At 42.9% G+C, this 17,878-nt stretch overlaps 2 protein-coding genes across 2 annotated transcripts; both read left to right on the top strand.

Annotated features, from left to right (window-relative positions):
• The first annotated feature begins 3,377 nt into the window (after window positions 1-3,377).
• LOC122742810 (metallothionein-2-like) lies at window positions 3,378-4,775 on the top strand. The gene is made up of 3 exons (XM_043987334.1): window positions 3,378-3,501; window positions 4,168-4,233; window positions 4,527-4,775. The coding sequence occupies exons 1-3, from the start codon at window positions 3,474-3,476 to the stop codon at window positions 4,619-4,621; spliced, it is 189 nt and encodes a 62-aa protein (XP_043843269.1). The 5' UTR covers window positions 3,378-3,473; the 3' UTR covers window positions 4,622-4,775.
• An 11,472-nt stretch (window positions 4,776-16,247) lies between these two features.
• On the top strand, window positions 16,248-17,601 carry LOC122742214 (metallothionein-1E-like). The gene is made up of 3 exons (XM_043986295.1): window positions 16,248-16,394; window positions 17,035-17,100; window positions 17,391-17,601. Exons 1-3 carry the CDS (start codon window positions 16,277-16,279, stop codon window positions 17,483-17,485), a joined length of 279 nt encoding a protein of 92 aa, XP_043842230.1. The 5' UTR covers window positions 16,248-16,276; the 3' UTR covers window positions 17,486-17,601.
• The last annotated feature ends 277 nt before the right edge of the window (window positions 17,602-17,878 follow it).

Here is a 17,878-nt window from a genome sequence, read left to right as displayed (position 1 = left end):
AACTCATGGACCCCTAGCAAGAATGGTCCAATAGGACCCCTAGAAAGTCATTGTTGTTCTGTGCCCTTATTCCGGAGCTCCTTTTCCTAGAAGCCCCACACACTCCTCTTGTGGTCTCAGCACTCTGTGTCTGTACATCTAAATCTGTTTTCTCCCTCTCTTGAACCTTAACCCCTTATCTTCTCTGCATAGTAGGTGATTTGGACACACTCTTCGAAGGTTTTGTTTTTTGTTTTTTTGTTTTTTTAGTGAGGCAATTGGGGTTAAGTGACTTGCCCAGGGTCACACAGCTAGTAAGTGTTAAGTGTCTGAGACCAAATTTGAACTCAGGTCCTCCTGAATCCAGGGCTGGTGCTTTATCCACTGTACCACCTAGCTGCCCCTACATATGTGTTTTCTAAGAAAGAGCTGTGAAAGTGTGAGCTGTCAGGTACAATAATCCCTACCCTTGTTCATACTCAAAGAACACAAGTATAAAAATATTGATGGCATAGATGTCTGAAAAGCACAAAAGTCCAAGAGATGAGTTTTATTTACGGAGGCCAGGGGTATTCATCAGTATGGGCATCTTAGGGATCACTGTGAATACAGGAATCTGAGCCTGGCTCTTAACAGGTTCTCTGGAAAGAAAAATAACTTTGTTGCTATGGATACATAATGATTCAGAGAGAGAGGGTCGAACTTATCTCCCTTGATAGAAGGATATGACTATTGATATCTGTTTCTGGTAAGATTGGGTCCTAGGAAGATGGACTGCTTGGCCAGAAACAGGGTGGAAGTATCTGGTACCTAGAAACCTGATCATTTGTTCATTAAGGCAAGACTGGAAAAGATACTAATTCTTGGACCTCTTCTTGGTGACTATGAATTGCTACTATGGAATGGGATGGAAAAAAGAATCCCAGATATTTATTTTTTACCCCTAAGCTTTTCTCTCCTTTCCTTTCTCCTTCTCTCTCCTCTACTTTTCTTTCCTCTCCTCCTTCCCCCTATTTCTCTCCTCCTTTCATCTCCCCTCCCTTTTCCTCCATTTTCCCTCCTTTCTCTTCCCTTCCCTTCCACTCCTCTTTTTCTTTTCTTCTTTCCCTATATCTCCTCCCTCTACCTCTCCCTCCTCTTCTCTCTCCTTTTCCCTCCATTACTTCCCAACATTCCCCCCTCCTCCCCTGTTCTGCTCTTCTCTCTTCCTTTCAGTTTGTCTCTCCTCTGCTCTAATCTACTTTTCATTCCCACAGATGAGCTTTGTTGTTTTTGGAGTGGAAAAATTAAAGTGCTAGGTAAATTTACTGGAAAAAGAGGAATGTTATTCCATCACTTCTTTCAGCATTTCCTGCTACAAAGAAACACACACACACACACACACACACACACACACACACACTGTGGGGGTGAAAGTAAGGTTCAAAGAAGACAACTTGTTTTCAGCTTTCTTTTGGGTTTCTCCCAGCATTCATTACTTAACTTCCCTTCAACAGCTTAGGGCTGGATTGTTGATTCTGTTCACCTGGTAACTTCCAGGAATGTGTGGTTTTTTTCCCTTCACTGTGGCATAATGATGACACATGCCTGGGCTTCCCATTTCAATTTTCTTTGACTCCCTTCAGTTCTTGCACTAGACACAAGACGGAACGTGTGCTCCCTACCTCAGAGCAACATGATAGAGAAAGACTGAGTTGAGAGAGAAGGACTGAGAGGGAGAGGACACAAAACTCAGATTCAAAGAGACAGGAAAAATGTGGAGAGAAAAAAATGAGGAATGAGAGTAAGAGATAGAGGGAAAGATCAAGACAATGAAAGAGATATAGATGGAAAAAACTGTGGGGAGAGAGGGAGAAAAAATTTGAAACTCAAAATCTTATAAAAACAAATGTTGAAAACTATCTCTACATGTGACTGGAAAATAATAAAATACTTTTATTTTTTTTTTAAAGAAAAAAACTGTGAAAGGCAAAAACCATGAGAGTGATCCAAGGAGAAAAAATTAAGACAGAATGAGAAACAAAGTAAAATTTTAGAGACAAAAATAGAGAGACAGAGAGAGTGAGATAAAGAGACATCAATGGAAAACTATTCTTCCCCATGAGGTGAACGTGGGAAGACTTATCCTGGTTTTCATTCCTCAAAATTTCATTCTCTAGGGGAAAAAACCCGGACAAACCACTTTTCCTTTGCCTGCATTTCAGAGAAATCATAGAATCCTGCCTGTCTCTCCATCTTTGTTTGTTTCTCTTTCAAAGTTCCATTGAACAAGGCAAAAGGGAGTTTTCCCCTCCTTCAGAAGCCACTAAGGTCACACAGACCCTCTCAGCTTGTCAGCTCTGACCCAACAACCCTGAGGGAACTTCTGTGGCAGCTGCCTCGCTTTCAGATCCAGGAGTACTTAAGAAAGTAGGCTTCTAGATTGAGATCAGGAGATGTCTCTTGTTTTACAAATGAGGAAACTGAGGCCTGGAGAGGTGAAGTGATTTGCCATACAGGTAGTAAAAGTCAGAAGCAGTATTTGAATCCAGATTCTCTGACTACAAAAGCACTTATGTCGTGCTTCCCCTCTCTGCCATGAGCAGCCAGTTTGAGATTCCTAAGGGACATCTAGTGGGAGATAACCCATAGGCAGTCAGTGATGCCAAACCAGAACTCAGGAGAAAGAACAGGAATGGATAGAGAGATCTGGGAGTCATATGTATAGGAGGTGAATCAAACCCTCAGGAGCTAGAATAATAATTGAGAGAGTGGAGAGAGAGTGGAGACTGAGGTCCCCGTTAGGGCGTGGGAGGATGATTCAGCCAAGTAGTCATGCCCTTCCCCAAACCCCTCAATATGTCCTCAAATCCCCAATTACTTTCTCTGCCTACTCATGCACCAAAACACAGTTCTGACACATACTGTTAGCCAGGCTAACATTTCCTACTGAAGCCAGCCGACAGATGGACATAGAGGGCACCCTCATCCCTGAGTACTCATGGGGGATAATCAGTAGGAGCCAGAACTTGGTTTTGCATAGGGCCCTTAACAGGAAAAAATGAACTCCAAGCCAAACATACAAAAGGAATCTTGGAATGGGATGGTCTGAACTTTTGCCCTCAAAGAAGGAAGATACAACAGGACCACTCTCCAGGACCCATTGGGCTGGACTGACTGGCTAGCCGTGAGCAGAAAAGAAGCACTGGGGTCATCTCTGCACACAGGCCCTCTGATGTAGGAGGCAGGATCAGGGGTAGCCCAGAGACCTGAAAACAGCACTCTGGGTTCTGGGAAGTACCTCCACAAAAGTACACCAAGTGCACAATCCTGGGGCTGTGTGCAGGAGGCTGGCCTTGGGCGGAGGGGAGGAGGAAGAGAGAAAGGGGGTGGGGCTTTTGCACTCGCTCTCCTGGTCCTTCTGCTTTAAATAGGAGCATCTCGCTTCTCCCTCCACATCTTTCTCCCATCCATCCTTCTGTGAGAACTGCGTGCCTGACATCCACCTGCCAGCCATGGACCCCGACTGTGACTGCGTGAGCGGTAAGGAACTCCTGAGCTCTGGAAACACCCACGGGCAAGCAATGCTCTGCCTGTGCTGGGACAGTGCAGGCGTAGTTGGGGATGGGACAGAGATGGAAAGAGGTTGTGGGCGTGGTGAAAGAGATTGATTCTGTTTTAAAATGGAGTAGCAGAAAACTTTCTTCCCTTTCCCCCTTCTGTTTCGAAGAGTTAAAGTTCTGAACCATAAATGTGCTTGCTAAAGAGTCAGGGCTCAGGACAGGAGTAGACCTGCAAGGGCTCCCTCCTTTGAACAAGCGTCGGCTTTAAGGTCCCTTGCAGAAATGTGCTCCCTGAGGAGCAGAGAGGGATGTGGTTAGGGCTATAGTGTCAGATGAGGCTCTTAACAATGGCAGGAATTAGGATCACCGTTTGTGTTTGCCTCCCACCTTGATGGTGGGAGAAGACTTTGGGAGGCTGAGAAAAGAATAAGGGCGGGTGGTTTAGCCAAAGCTTCATTATGGCAAGCGCAGGAAGATCTCAGGTCGGTACCTCTTATGGGGGACCATTGGCGATCAGGGCTAGGGACTGGGGAATGAGAGGGAAAGGAGAATCCCTGACCTGTGTCTGCTGCCCCTTAGCTTAGCCAGTGAGTGCTCTAGGCTTTTTCTCTGCTCACCTTCCCTCCTTATTTTTCTCTCTCTCCAGGTGACTCTTGCACCTGTGCAGGCTCCTGCAAATGTAAAGCCTGCCGATGCACCTCCTGCAAGAAAAGTGAGTGAGAAAGAATAAATGTGGGGGCAAGGGGTGGGGCAGGGTGGAGGTACAGAAACTTTCTGTGGCCTAAATTAACCTGTCCCAGCCTGTCATGACAAAGAGATGCTTGGGTATTCTGGAGGTGGATAAGTGGGATTAAAGGTGCTGCTCTTTCTCTACAGATGTAAAAATCCTTTTAGTTTCCCATTAGGAGACTTGATAATATAGCATCCTTCCATTACTCCTTAAATTCCTTAGGACTGGGCCCTACCAGACTCCCCTCACACTCATCTCCTGTCTTTCCTTCTCAGGCTGCTGCTCCTGCTGCCCAGCAGGATGTGCCAAGTGTGCCAAAGGTTGTATCTGCAAAGCCCCCCAGAGCAAGAGTTGTAGCTGCTGCCACTGATGCTCCTGGCTCCCTGTAACTGTAAATAGAAGAATTTGGACACACCTGACTTTTCATATGCTTTGGACATATTTTTCTATTTTTTTCTATAAAATGTGTGAATCAACAAGCGTTTATTAAGCATGTCATATGACAATAAACTCATTGAACCCTCTTTTGTCTATGGTCCAGTTGTGTCTTTTTGGGGGTGGGATAAGAAACACAAAATTTGACTCTGAGGACAGAGATCATTTGGAGACCTCAGTAGGGGTCAAATATTCCAAGAATCTTGTAAGTAGGAGGCATTGGAGAGATAATGAAGTAAACAATGCCATTTGACAGGTATGGGGAAATACAGGGCCAGCAAGAATCGACTTGCCCAAGATCACTTGGCCAATTAGTGGCCAATAGGTACTTGACTCTGTAAGTTTGTTGACTTCAGTCCATGACTCCTTTTACTATAAACCTCATTGCCTCAATGCCTGTTTATGGAAGAGAGCAGCCTAAGGTAATACAGTGGAGTAAAGACAAACTAGACTTCAGTATTTGATATTTTGAGTCAATCTCTAGTCTCCCACCATGAATCATGTTACATATGTGTCTGTATGGGACACACATGTATGCACATATATGTATGTGTATGCATGCATGCATGTGTCTATGCGTGTATATATACAGTCTATTCCAAAAGTCTTAGTGCAGTTTGAAGCTATTAAAGCTTTGTTCTTTTGGGACTTTTTAGATACCTTGTCTAATCAATATTATGCAAATCCTCTACCTCAGATCTTTTGCAAACATGGTTGTGTGATTCTCTAAAAGTTGCTCCCCTGTGCCTCAGTTTCCTTGCTAGTAGTGGTTATAATAGAACCTACTTCACTGGGTTGTTTATGAAATCAATCAACAAAATTTTTTTTTCAGGGCAATGAGGGTTAAGTGACTTGCCCAGGGTCACACAGCTAGTAAGTGTTAAGTGTCTGAAGCCAGATTTGAATTTAGGTCCTCCTGAATCCAGGACTGGTGCTTTATCCACTGCACCACCTAGCTACCCGCAACAAACATTTTTAAATGAGCAACATGTGCTAGGCACTGTTGAACAAAAAAATGACCTGGTATCTGCTGGGAGACATCAAATATATATCTCTATATTTATGTCTATGTCTACATGTTTATTATATACACATATACATATAGACTAAAGATAATAAATATAAGTAAATTCAAGTTATTTAAATACAAGTTTCTAAGGGTCAGAGGGCACTAGCAATTGGAGAATCAGGCAGGGCTTCATATAGAAGGTGGTGTTAGAACTTTGTCTTAAAGGAAGAAGGGTTTCAATAAGATACATCTGGTGTTTACATATATCAGACATGTGTAAATTACAAATTTCAAGGTATTATATAAATGCCAGCTGTTATTACTATCATTGAGCTCTTATAAGCTCTAATAAATGAGCATTTATTAAGCACCTACTATGTGCCAGGCACTGTACTAAGTTGTTGTTTGTCCTTTGTTCTCAAAGAGAACCAGTGACATCACAAGCAAAGTGGCTTAACTTGCATATGAGTTGGATTTGAGTTTGGCAAAGCTGCACAAAGTAATCAGCCTCTCTCTCCTCCAGAGTCATCAGAGTCCATAGGCAAGACAAAGGTCAAGTTGACTGGGTAGCACCAGATGCCCATGCTATATATTATACTACCCATATAGTATTAGAATACAACAGGAACATTTAGAATAAAAACTCTACTGGACAAAATCATATCTCACTTTGATGACATGAGGAGGCATTTGAGGCTTACTGCATATTCTAACCATGCTCTGTCCCATGATCCCATGAGGGCCACATGTAATTCATACTTCACAGATAAAAATTAAGAACACTTGAGAACAGCTCCCTCTTCTCCCTTCCTCCTTATCTCACATCACTCATAGGACTTCCACTACTATCTCTTCTTTCATGTGAAGGGGTGGCCCTTCTCTGTGCCAAGGCAAACTCCTCTATATGTAAAAGTGATTCCACTTCATCCCTTTTTCTCTAGTAGATTGCCCCTTCTATTATCCCAATTCTTGTTTACTTTTTTTTTTTTTTGCGCGGTGACGAGGGTTAAGTAACTTGCCCAGTGTCACACAGCTAATAAATGTCAAGTGTCTAAGGATGGATTTGAACTCAGGTCCTCCTGAATCCAGGGCCAATGCTTTATCCACCTCATTTACTTTTTTTTTTTTTTTTAGTGAGGCAATTGGGGTCAAGTGACTTGCCTAAGATCACACAGCTAGTAAGTGTTAAGTGTCTGAGGTCGGATTTGAACTCAGGTACTCCTGACTCCAGGGCCAGTGCTTTATCCACCTCATTTACTTTTTTTTTTGTTTTAGTGAGGCAATTGGGGTCAAGTGACTTGCCTAAGATCACACAGCTAGTAAGTGTTAAGTGTCTGAGGTCGGATTTGAACTCAGGTACTCCTGACTCCAGGGCCGGCGCTCTATCCACTGCACCACCTAGCTGCCCCTACTTTTTTTTTTAGTGAGGCAATTGGGGTTAAGTGACTTGCCCAGGGTCACACAGCTAGTAAGTGTTAAGTGTCTGAGGCCGAATTTGAACTTGGGTGCTCCTGACTCCAGGGCCGGTGCTCTATCCACTGCACCACCTAGCTGCCCGCTTCATTTACTTTTAATCTCTCCTCTACTGTCTTCTTCCCTACTGCCTCCAAACATGCCTATCTTTCCATCCTCAAAAAACATTCACTTGATCTATCCATCCCTACTGGCTATCATCCTATATCTTTCCCCCCTTCCACAGCTAAACTCTTTGTGAGAGCCATCTATAATCAGTGCCTCCGCTTCTTCTTCCTGTCTTCTAAACCTTCTTTAATCTGGCTTCTGATCTCATTATTTAACTGAAACTGCTCTCTCCAAAGTCACTAAATGCCAAATCTAATGACTTTTTCTCAGTCTTCATCCTTCTTGATCCCTCTGCAGCCTTTAATGTTATTGATTACCCTCTTCTCCTGCATACTTTCTCCTCTCTAGGTTTTTGTTACATATCTCTCTTCCGATTTTCCTCCTCCGTCTCTGACAGCTCTTTCTCAGTTTCTCTTCCTGTATCTTCCTCCAAGTATTGAGTATCCTCCAAGATTTTATTCTGAACCCTCTTTTCTCTCTTTCTATATTATTTCACTTGGTGATCTCATCAGGTCCTATGGTTTCAACAATCATCTACATGCAAATATATTCAGTTCTCCTTATACAACCCCAATCTCTCTTTTGACCATTAGTCTAGCACCAACAACTGCTTACTAGACATCTCAAAGTGGATGTCCTATAGACATCTTTAACTCATCATGTCCTAAACTAAATTAATTGTCTTTATCCCTGCACTCTTGCCTCTTCTGAACTTACCCATTACTATTGAGGGCACCATTCTTCTCCTGGTCAACCAAGCTCATGACCTTGGATTTAATGCTTCAGATCCAAATGGTTACCATGCAAACATGTTACCTTGACAACATCTCTAGCTGCCAAAGTGATCTTCCTAAAGTGCACATCTGTCCTCGTGAGCCCTTGGCTCGATTGACTCCAATGGCTCTCTGCTACCTACAACATAAAAGAGAAAATCTTGTTTGGTTTTTAAACTTTTCACACCCTGGCCCCTTCATGCCTTTCTAGTCTTCCTATATTTTTCTTCCCCCCACACATTCTATAATCCAGCCGCACCTCCATCCTTGAGGTTCTTCCCACAGAATGGTCCATCTTCCAGCTGTGTCTTTTCTAGGATAATTTTTTTTAGGTGAGGCAATTGGGGTTTAGTGACTTGCCCAAGGTCACACAGCTAGTAAGTGTCAAGTGCCTGAGGCCAGATTTGCATTCAGTTCTTCCTGACTCCAGGGCTGGTGCTCTATCCACTGCACCACCCAGCTGTGTCTTCACTGACTGTCCCCTCTGCCTCGAATGCTATACCTCATTACCATCATTTTCAGCCATCCTTGGCTTCTGTCAAGACTCACTCAACTTCCACCTGATGCCCCTCCCCTCCATTCTCAATTCCTTCTCCTCTGAGATTACCTGCCATTGACACCTTTGATACCTTGATGAACACAGTTATTTGCCTGCTGCTTCTCCCATCAGAATGTGAGCTCCTTGAAGGCAAGGCCAGTGTTTTTTGCCTTTCTTTGTATCTCCTTTGCATAGCACACATCAAGCCCTTAATAAATGTTTGTTGACTGATAGATAGACCTTAGTGAACTGGATTTCCTCAAGTGGAAAACATGAGCTGCAAGGCAAGCTTTTGGGCAAAGAGGCAGTCATGTTATTCCATGACCTCATTCAGGTTTTCCAACTGCAAAAGACACACATTCTGGTAAAAGGAATGGTCCAGGAAGGACACAGTGTGCTTAGCCTGTTTTCCCCTTGGTGTGTTTTCTTTTTTCCCCTTAATTTCTTTGGCTTCTTCCATCATTTATGACCTAATTTGAGGTATGAAATCTTAACTTCTAAGGAATATTGGGGGGTTTCCCTTCATTTTTACTTTGGCAGGTCAATGATATAATTTTGGACATTTCTGGGGAAGCTTCCATCAGTTCTGTTACTGTGCAGGAATGTGTGCTTCCAACCACAGACCACTGCAATGGGGGAAAGGAAGATAGCAGGAGCCAAAGAGAGAAACTAGAAAGGGATAGAAAAATGGGGAAGAATGATAAAGAAACAGAACAAAAAAGAAAGAAAAATGAGAGATAGAGATAGGAAGACAAGTACAGAGAGGAAAAGAGTAAGAGAGAAATATCAAGAGAGAAAATATATAAAGGCAAACAAAGAAACAGAAAGAGAGAAAGACACAGAGACAATCCTTCCAGTAAGGTGAATTTGGAAAGACTCATCCCCATCCTCAAATCATCAGTGTCTAGAGAAAAACAACCTTTCTTCTGCCTGCATTTGAGAGAGAAGTTAGTGGTCTCTATCTTTGGTTAATATTAACCATTAAGTTAAGCAGTCCATACATGGTGGGATCACTGTTAAAGATAGACTGAGCAGGGAAGGAGAGAGAGAGGGTGGTATAGTGGAACTGAATCAGAAAGACCTGAATTCAAATCCAACCTCAGATATTTACCAGCTGTGTGGTCCTGGACAAGTCATTAAACCTCTGCTTGCTTCAATTTCCTAATCTGTAAAATGGAGATAATAATAGCACCTAACTTTCAGGGTTATTGTGAGGATAAAATGAGATGATAGTTGCAGAACACTTTGTGAACTTCAAAGTGCTAAATAAATGTTGGTTATAATAATAATATATACACATATTGTTATCATTATTGGGGCAGCTAGGTGGCATGGTAGATAGAGTGTCAATCCTGGAATCAGGAACACTCATCTTCATGAGTTCAAATCTGGCCTTAGACACTTACTGTGTGACCCTGGGCAAGTCAGTTAACCTTGTTTGCCTCAGTTGCTTCATTTGTAAAATGAGCTGGAGAAGGAACTGGCAAAGCACTCTAGTATCTTTGCCAAGAAAACTGTAAATGGGGTCTGACAAAGAGTCAGACACAACTGAAGCAACTGAATGACATTGTTTATTATTATTATTATTATCATCATCATCAAAAGTCTCTAGTAGCACACAAACCTTCTCACTTTTTTGGCTTTGACTCAAAGATCCTGTCATACCTTCTGTGGGAACTGTCTTACTTCCAACCCCAGGAATATTTGTAAGGTTCTACTCTGTAACCAGTGCTGTGTTCAGGGATGTGGGAAATGACTTGGATCTGTAATTTTACCAAGAATGGATCTGCCCCCTGGTTAAGGGTGTAACCCCTCCACTTAGAATGAGAAGTATTTTGTACACTTCTTCTTTCTCTAAACCCTCCATTTAATACTACAGAGGCTGGTGCTTTTAATGTCCTGACTATATGTTGACAAGGCTCACAGGCTGCCTATCTGGCCTCCCTTTTGCTGCATGAACTGCCCTCCCCGTTTCTTTTCTGGTCACACACATTCTGGAAAATATCAGAAATCCTTTGGCTTGTGCTCCTGCCTTCATAGATTCACCAGGATGTTTCCACCACCCTTTGGGTCCACCCACAGTTTTGATTCTTCTGAGATCGTTCTGTTCTATGAAAAAGGCAACATGAGGAAGAGATACGTGACAGTGAGATTGCTGACCTTTGAGTCGGAAGTTCAAAGCCTGCCTCTGACCCTTACTCCCTGTATGAACTTGTAGCAAGTCCCTTAAATTCATTGAGCATCAGTTTTCTCATTAGTAAATTGGGCAGAATAGTATTTGCAGTTGTAACCTGCATGTCTCTGGGACATGGAGAAACGTATGATGAGTTGAAGTTCCAAGGTTCCCAACTCTTAGATTTTCAATCCCAACAATGAACACTTGGATTTGGGGGGCACACGCTGAGCTAAAACACTAAGTGGCCTATTGGAGGAGGAAGGAGCAGGGGAGGCTGTGGATTGATGGCTGGGACACAGCAGCACCCCAGTGGGCACTCGAATAGGCACTCAAGACCAGTGGTGAGGAATTGACTTCTCCCTCCCAGCTTTCCATCTTTGCCACTTCAAATCACTGAAGGGAGGAGAGACTAAATGATATCTCAGATGCAAAGCATACCACAGATACAAAAGTGTTCTATAAATGTTCGTGACTATTCATAGTCCACAACCACATAGAGAATGTCAGTGTTAAAGAAAAAGATGGACTTTTATAAAAGCTTGAGGCTCCCATCATTGAAAAGTGACATCATTTCCCAAAGGTGGCAGATTGTCCATATGTATGTGGGTGCAAATATAGGCAAATACATGTCATACTTCAAGGTTTGGTGATATTATCTTGGAGATCCAGATTTCAGTTATTCTTTTGTTGTTCAGTTATGTCTGATTTATCATAATCCCATTTAGGGTTTTCTTGGCAAAGACACTGAAGTGGTTTGCCATTTTCTTCTCCAGTTCATTTTAAAGATGAGGAAACTGAGGCAAATAGGGTTAAATTACTTGCCCAGAGCCATACAGCTAGTAAGTGTCTGAGGCAGGATTTGAACTCAGGAAGATGCATCTTTCTGACTCCAGACCTGCACTCTATCCACTGTGCCACCTAGCTGCCCCTACCTTCCATTAAATTAGTTCCCTATTCCTTTTTTTGTTTTGGTAAGGCAATTGGGGTTAAGTGACTTGCCCAGGGTCACACAGCTAGGAAGTGTTAAGTGTCTGAGGTTGGATTTAAACTCAGGTACTCCTGAATCCAGGGCCTGTGCTCTATCCACTGCACCCCTATTCCTTTTTGAAAATGAGTTATGTTTACTATGGGGTTCTTGAATAAAATGCTTGCAAAGGGGAATAGATCAGATTCTCTCATTCAATTTCCCCCCATGCTTAGTGAGTTTGTCTTCTACATGGGTGATTTTATGATAAAGAAAACCAGGAAGCAATAAGTCACAGCATAACCTAATGAGGTTCATTGAAGGCTATTCTATTTAGTTTTACTAGAGGTCTCAGGGAGTCTGGAACTGAAAGGGGATGCTCTTCAAGTCTGTGACAGGAGCTGAGTCTCCATTTATCCTAAGGCCTCCCTGCTCAGATCAGCTGGGTGAGGGGGAGTGAGGTAGTAATTCCCTGATGGATAATAGGAATTGTAGCACCAAAGAGGGCCCTTCACCAGCTCCCTGAGAAGCCCAGAGGCTTGAGGTCCCAGATGAGCTAGTAGGAGGGAGGACAATGGAGATGGTGATAACTCCTGGGAGCCTCAGGTTGGCTGCAGCACCAAATATGGCAGTGGGGAATGGCTAAACTCTGGGGGTGGAAGGGGGAGGGGGAGAAGTAAGGTATAAGAAAACTGGACAGGCAGGAACAGACTAGGTTATGAAGAGCTTCTCAAGGCAAACAGGATTTTATATTGGATATTGGAGGTAACAGGGTGCCACTGGAGTTGATTGAATATTGAGGGGGAGACAGAATAGTCAGACTTGTATTTTAGGAAGATTAATTTGACAACTGAATGGGCAATGGATGGGAGTTAAGAGAAACTTGAGTCAGGCAGACCCACCAGCAGACCATGCAATAGTCCAAGAGTGAGGTAATGAGGGCCTGCATCTGGGTGGTGGCCATATCAGCAGAGAGAAGAGGGAAGATATGAAAGATGTTACAAAGATAGAGACCAGTGATTGGATAGTGGGGAGTGAAAGAGAATAAAAAGTCAGGGATGACATCTGGGTTGTGAGCCTGGGTGACCAGGAGGATGGTGGTCTGGGGGACCAGAGGACCAGGATTTATCTTTGAATTTTCAGGGCTATAGTTGCTTAATAAATGTTTGCTAATTGATTGGTTGATTGATATACAGAAAAGTCCCAACTCTGATGCATTGCAGAATAAATTCAGATTTTTCAGGTCCTGGATATTCTAGGGCAATTATTTACTAAAGGAGACAGCCAGTTTAGGATGCAAATGGTTTTAGGATGAAGAAATCTGTTATCTATAGTTCTGAGAATTAGGGTGCCATGAAAGAAACCACTTTAAGATTGGAAATGCACATTATTATAGTTTGAGAAACATGAGGAAATTTTCCTAGGAGTTTAAGGATGTAGGGCAAAATAATGAATTTATAATAAATTGCAGAGGTAAGCTAGAAATAAACAAAGTATCCTAATGTTATCTTTATCGCCTGAAAAGTCGAAGTCCCAATCTTTATCTATATTATTTCCAGGGCAAAAAGAAATGACCATGAGACATTTTCCTGAGGAAGAAAGGGGAGAACAATAGAGCTTTGATTTAAAATATAAAAAAGTTTACAACTTTCCCTTGGAATTCTAAATATGAATGTTGACCTAGATATATTTTTCACCCTCTTCATCTAGTCTATTCCTACATTTGCCCTGAAGTTACCAAGCACCAGAATGTATGCAGCTTTAATTTTGAGGACTTTGTGGAGGTCTTCAGAGAATTTACCTCTTCATCCCTGCAATTGATGTTGCAGTCATTTTTATGGTCCTTCCCCCCCTCCCCAGATACATGTCATAGATACTACAATATAGGATTATCAAATGTCCTATGAATTGCTTCTTTTTGCCTTTGAGCTTATGATAAATCTAACTCAGATAACTTCTTTCTTTGACTCTCTAAAGAATATATTATGGGGAGGGGGCAGCTAGGTGGCACAGTGAATAAAGCATCTGCCTTGGATTCAGGAGGACCTGAGTTCAAATTCAGACTCAGACACTTGACACTTACTAGCTGTGTGACCCTGGGCAAGTCACTTAACCCTCATTGCCCCACAAAAAACCAAACCAAACCAAAACAAACAAACAAACAAAAAGAGTATATTATGATCCTTCTTTCCCTTTAACTGAAATTTCTTTCTGGTTTCATTCATAGCAAGAATTCCAGAATTGATACAATTCATTTCCTCCAATAGAATGCCCATTTGTTAACTATAAGATCTCAAATTTAGAGTGCCTAAAGCTATATTTAGAGAGGATGATTAAAAATCTAACCCCTTTCTGCTATTTTTGAAGGTGGCTAGATAGCACTGTGTTAGAGTTCTAGACGTGGAGTCAGGAAAAGCTGAGTTCAAACTTGACCTCAGATACTTATTAACTGTGGGACCCTGAGCAAGTCACATAACTTTGGTTTGCCTCAGTTTCCTCCTCTGTAAAATGGAGATAAATGTAGCACCCACGCCCAAGGGTTGTGGTGAGGATTAAATGAGATAATATCTGTAAAGTGCTTAGCACAGTGCTGGGGAAATAAGTATGGTACACATCATATAAATATTAGTTATTATTATTATTGAGGCAACTAGGTAATGCAGTAGATATAGCACCAGGGCTGGAGTCAGGAAGACTCCTTTTCCTGAGTTTAAATCTGGCCTCAGACATTTACTAGCTGTGTGACCCTGGGTAAATCACAACCCTATTTACTTCAGTTTCCTCATCTCTAAAATGAACTGGAGAAGGAAATGGCAAGCCACTCCAGTATCTGCCAAGAAAACTCCAAATGGAGTCAGAGTCAGAGATGATTGAAACAACTGAACAATTATTATTATTATTATTATTATTATTATTATTATTACTTCTTCATGGAGATGTGTGTGTGTGTGTGTGTGTGTGTGTGTGTGTGTGAAGGGTAAAGCAAGGCATACCACCCTTCCCCCAACTCAGCCCTGTCAGGGTTTTACTCTCTAGTGCCAAATTCTTGCACTCATTAAGTGCATGTGGTTAACAGCAGAACTCCCTTTCCCCATCCAGGCTTGGATCTCTTCTATGTTTGCATTACCCAATGATTTTTGCAAGACTCTCTTTACCATATGATAAGCTACTGAACTGTCTTGCATTGTAAATATTTCATAGATCTGAGCATGTTAGAAGTTGAAGGCTTTTACTTTACAGATAATTTTGTTGCCATCTCGTCTTCTACCACTAGACTCAGCACCATGAGGATAGGGATTCTGGTAATTTTTCTCTATATTCATCACAGCACTAAGGACAGGGGCATTCCTTAACAAGTAAAGCCAGTTTCCCCAGAAGCAAGGAATCCAGGGGAGATTCCTGCTGAGACAGGGAAGGAATAGATCAAAATATAGGGGTTCTTAACTTGGTGTCTGTGTACTTGTTTTTTTAAAAAAATATTTTGATAAATGTGTTTGATTTCCTTTGTATTTTATTCGTTTAAGAACCTTATTCTGGAAAGGGGTTCAAAGGCTTCACAAAATTTCTAAGAGAGTCAGTGACACAAGCAAAGGTTAAGACCCCCTCTCAACAATAAGATCCTAAGGACCACAATTGGTCCGTGTCCCAGATTTGAGAACAGAAAAGCGATAGTAACCCAAACATCCTGACCAAGGATGAGAAACTCACTTAAATGAGATAAAATACAAACCAAGGAAGGCAACAACCCTAAACTGGCTTTAAACATATCTTTCAAGTCTTTTCTAAGAGGAGAGATTCTTAATTTTTTTGGTGTCATGTCTCTGTTCTTAGAATAATCTAGTTTTTAAAAAGTGATGATAGAAAGAAATGCTACATTTCATTAGACGTTTGTGAAAATAAAGGTGTCATTTTTTTCCCCCATCCTGGTTCAAGGACCCCTGGAATCTGTCCATGGACAGACCTTAGAACCTTTGCTCTAAAAAGGATCCCTTACCTACTCCAGGAATTCTCAGCCTATTACTAAAGAAAGCTGGATGTATAATGGGTGAGGAGACTTCAACCCTGAGGGCCCCTAGAGGAGCAATCAGAGGACAGGGTTTTGCCTCGGGTCTCTAGCAGGGAAAAACTAATTCAATGAATTATGGGAATAGAAAAGTCTGGACTTATCTCCACTGACAGAAAGGACACCAGGGACAGTTAATAGCAAACTTGGGTCTCAGGTTAGAGCTGGAAATGTGATCTTGGGGTGGGGCACTGGTTAGGCTAACTGGCTATTCAGGATTTGAGGAGGTGGGGGGCAGCCTGGGTTCTGTTCTCTGCACACAGCCCCTGTGGTGTGGGAGGCAGGATCTGGTGCCCAGAGATTTGCACTCAGCACTCCTGGACTTTGGAAATGTACTCATGAGGTCAGCAATGTGCGTGAGTCAGCACAATACTGGGGCTGTGAGCAGGAGGCTGGCCTTGGGGAAGGGGGAGAAGGGGGGGGGAGGAGGAGGAGGAGGAAAGGGGTGGGGCTTTTGCACTCGATCTCCTGGTACTTTCACTATAAATGAGAAGACGAGTTCTTCCCTTCACAACATCCTTCTCCCATTCAATCTTCTCCTGTGACAACTTCGTGCCTGACATCTACCTGCCAGCCATGGACCCCAACTGTAACTGTGAGAATGGTAAGGGACTCCTGGATTCTGGAAACATCTCCTGAATTGGGGTCTCCTCTCTGTGCTGCGCTTGACTTGGGAGGAGGGTTATGGACTAAGATGGAAAGAGGCAGAGGGCATGGAAAGGGCCTTGGTTTCTTTTTGAAATGAAGAAATCCAAAGTTTTGTTTTCTTCTCTTCAGCTTCCTAAAGCTAAATCTCTGAACTATAAATACACTTAACAGTCCGAGCCCCAGGATTAGGAGTAGACTTGAGAATGGTCTTTTTGCACAAACAGCAGACTTTAGCACCTTTTCTAGAAATGTGCCCCCCAAAGAGCAGGGCTAGTGGTGTTTGGGGTATCAGGAAAGGGGCTCTCAATAATGGGGCATAATTATGATCAGGGTCTGAACCTGTTTTCTTCCTGATGGGAGAAGATGCTTTTCTAGAGAAAGCCAGAGGGGACAGCTTCTTTGTAGCTGTATTATGGAAAGCCTGGCAAGATCTCAAGTCTGGTTCTTGGTGCCCTGGGTCAGGGGATCAAGGCTGGAGACTGGAGAATGAAACAAAAGAGAATCCCATATTTGTGCCCTTACCTCTGAGCATATGCAGAACTCTGGACTATTTCTCTGCTCACCTTCCTTCTTTCCTTTTCTTTCTCTCTCTCTAGGTGGCTCTTGCACCTGTGCAGATTCCTGCAAATGTAAATCCTGTCGATGCACCTCCTGCAAGAAAAGTGAGTGGAAGAGGGAATGTGGGGGGGCAGGGGCGAGGAGGTGCAGAGACTTTCTGTGGCTAGAACTACCCTAGTCCTGACTACCATGACAAAGAAATGCTTGAGTATCAACTTGGGAGGTCCATGGGTGGGATATAAGGTGGTTCTCTTTTTCTATGGATGTCAAATCCTCTTAGTTTTCCATTAGGAGACTTGATAACATAGCATCCTTCCATTTCTTCTGAGCTACAGCCCTATGGCTGGACCCTTCCAGGTTCCCCTCCCACTCATCTCCTGTCTTTCCTTCTCAGGCTGCTGCTCCTGCTGCCCAGTGGGATGTGCCAAGTGTGCCCAGGGCTGTGTGTGCAAAGCCCCCCAGACCGAGAGTTGTAGCTGCTGTCACTGATGCTCCTGCCTCCCTGTGCCTGTAGATAAAGGAATTTGTATAGACCTGACTTTTTATACACTCTTCTACCCCTCCTCCTCCCCATGAAATGAAAGGAAAATAAACTCATTAAATAAGTTCTGTCTCTGGTCCTGTTGCATGTGGGTATAAGAAGGGTCACTACACCTTAGCCCTATGAGCAGAGCAACTTTGGAGGCCTCTTTGGGATGGAATGTTCTGTGCAGGCCTGTCAATCACTGAGCTCTAGAATGTTGGAACTGGGAAGAAGCTTAGAGATCACCCAGGATAACATTGTCATTTTGCTGTCTACAGAAAAAAGCTGACCCCCAGGGGAAATTACTCACCCCAGATCAGTTAGCCAGAACTAGGACGCCATTCCACAGAATTCAGCAG

The sequence above is a fragment of the Dromiciops gliroides genome, chromosome 2, assembly GCF_019393635.1.
Source record: "Dromiciops gliroides isolate mDroGli1 chromosome 2, mDroGli1.pri, whole genome shotgun sequence".
Lineage (NCBI taxonomy): Eukaryota > Metazoa > Chordata > Mammalia > Microbiotheria > Microbiotheriidae > Dromiciops > Dromiciops gliroides.
Note: the sequence above shows the minus strand (reverse complement) of the source record. Positions and strands in the feature narration are given on the sequence as shown.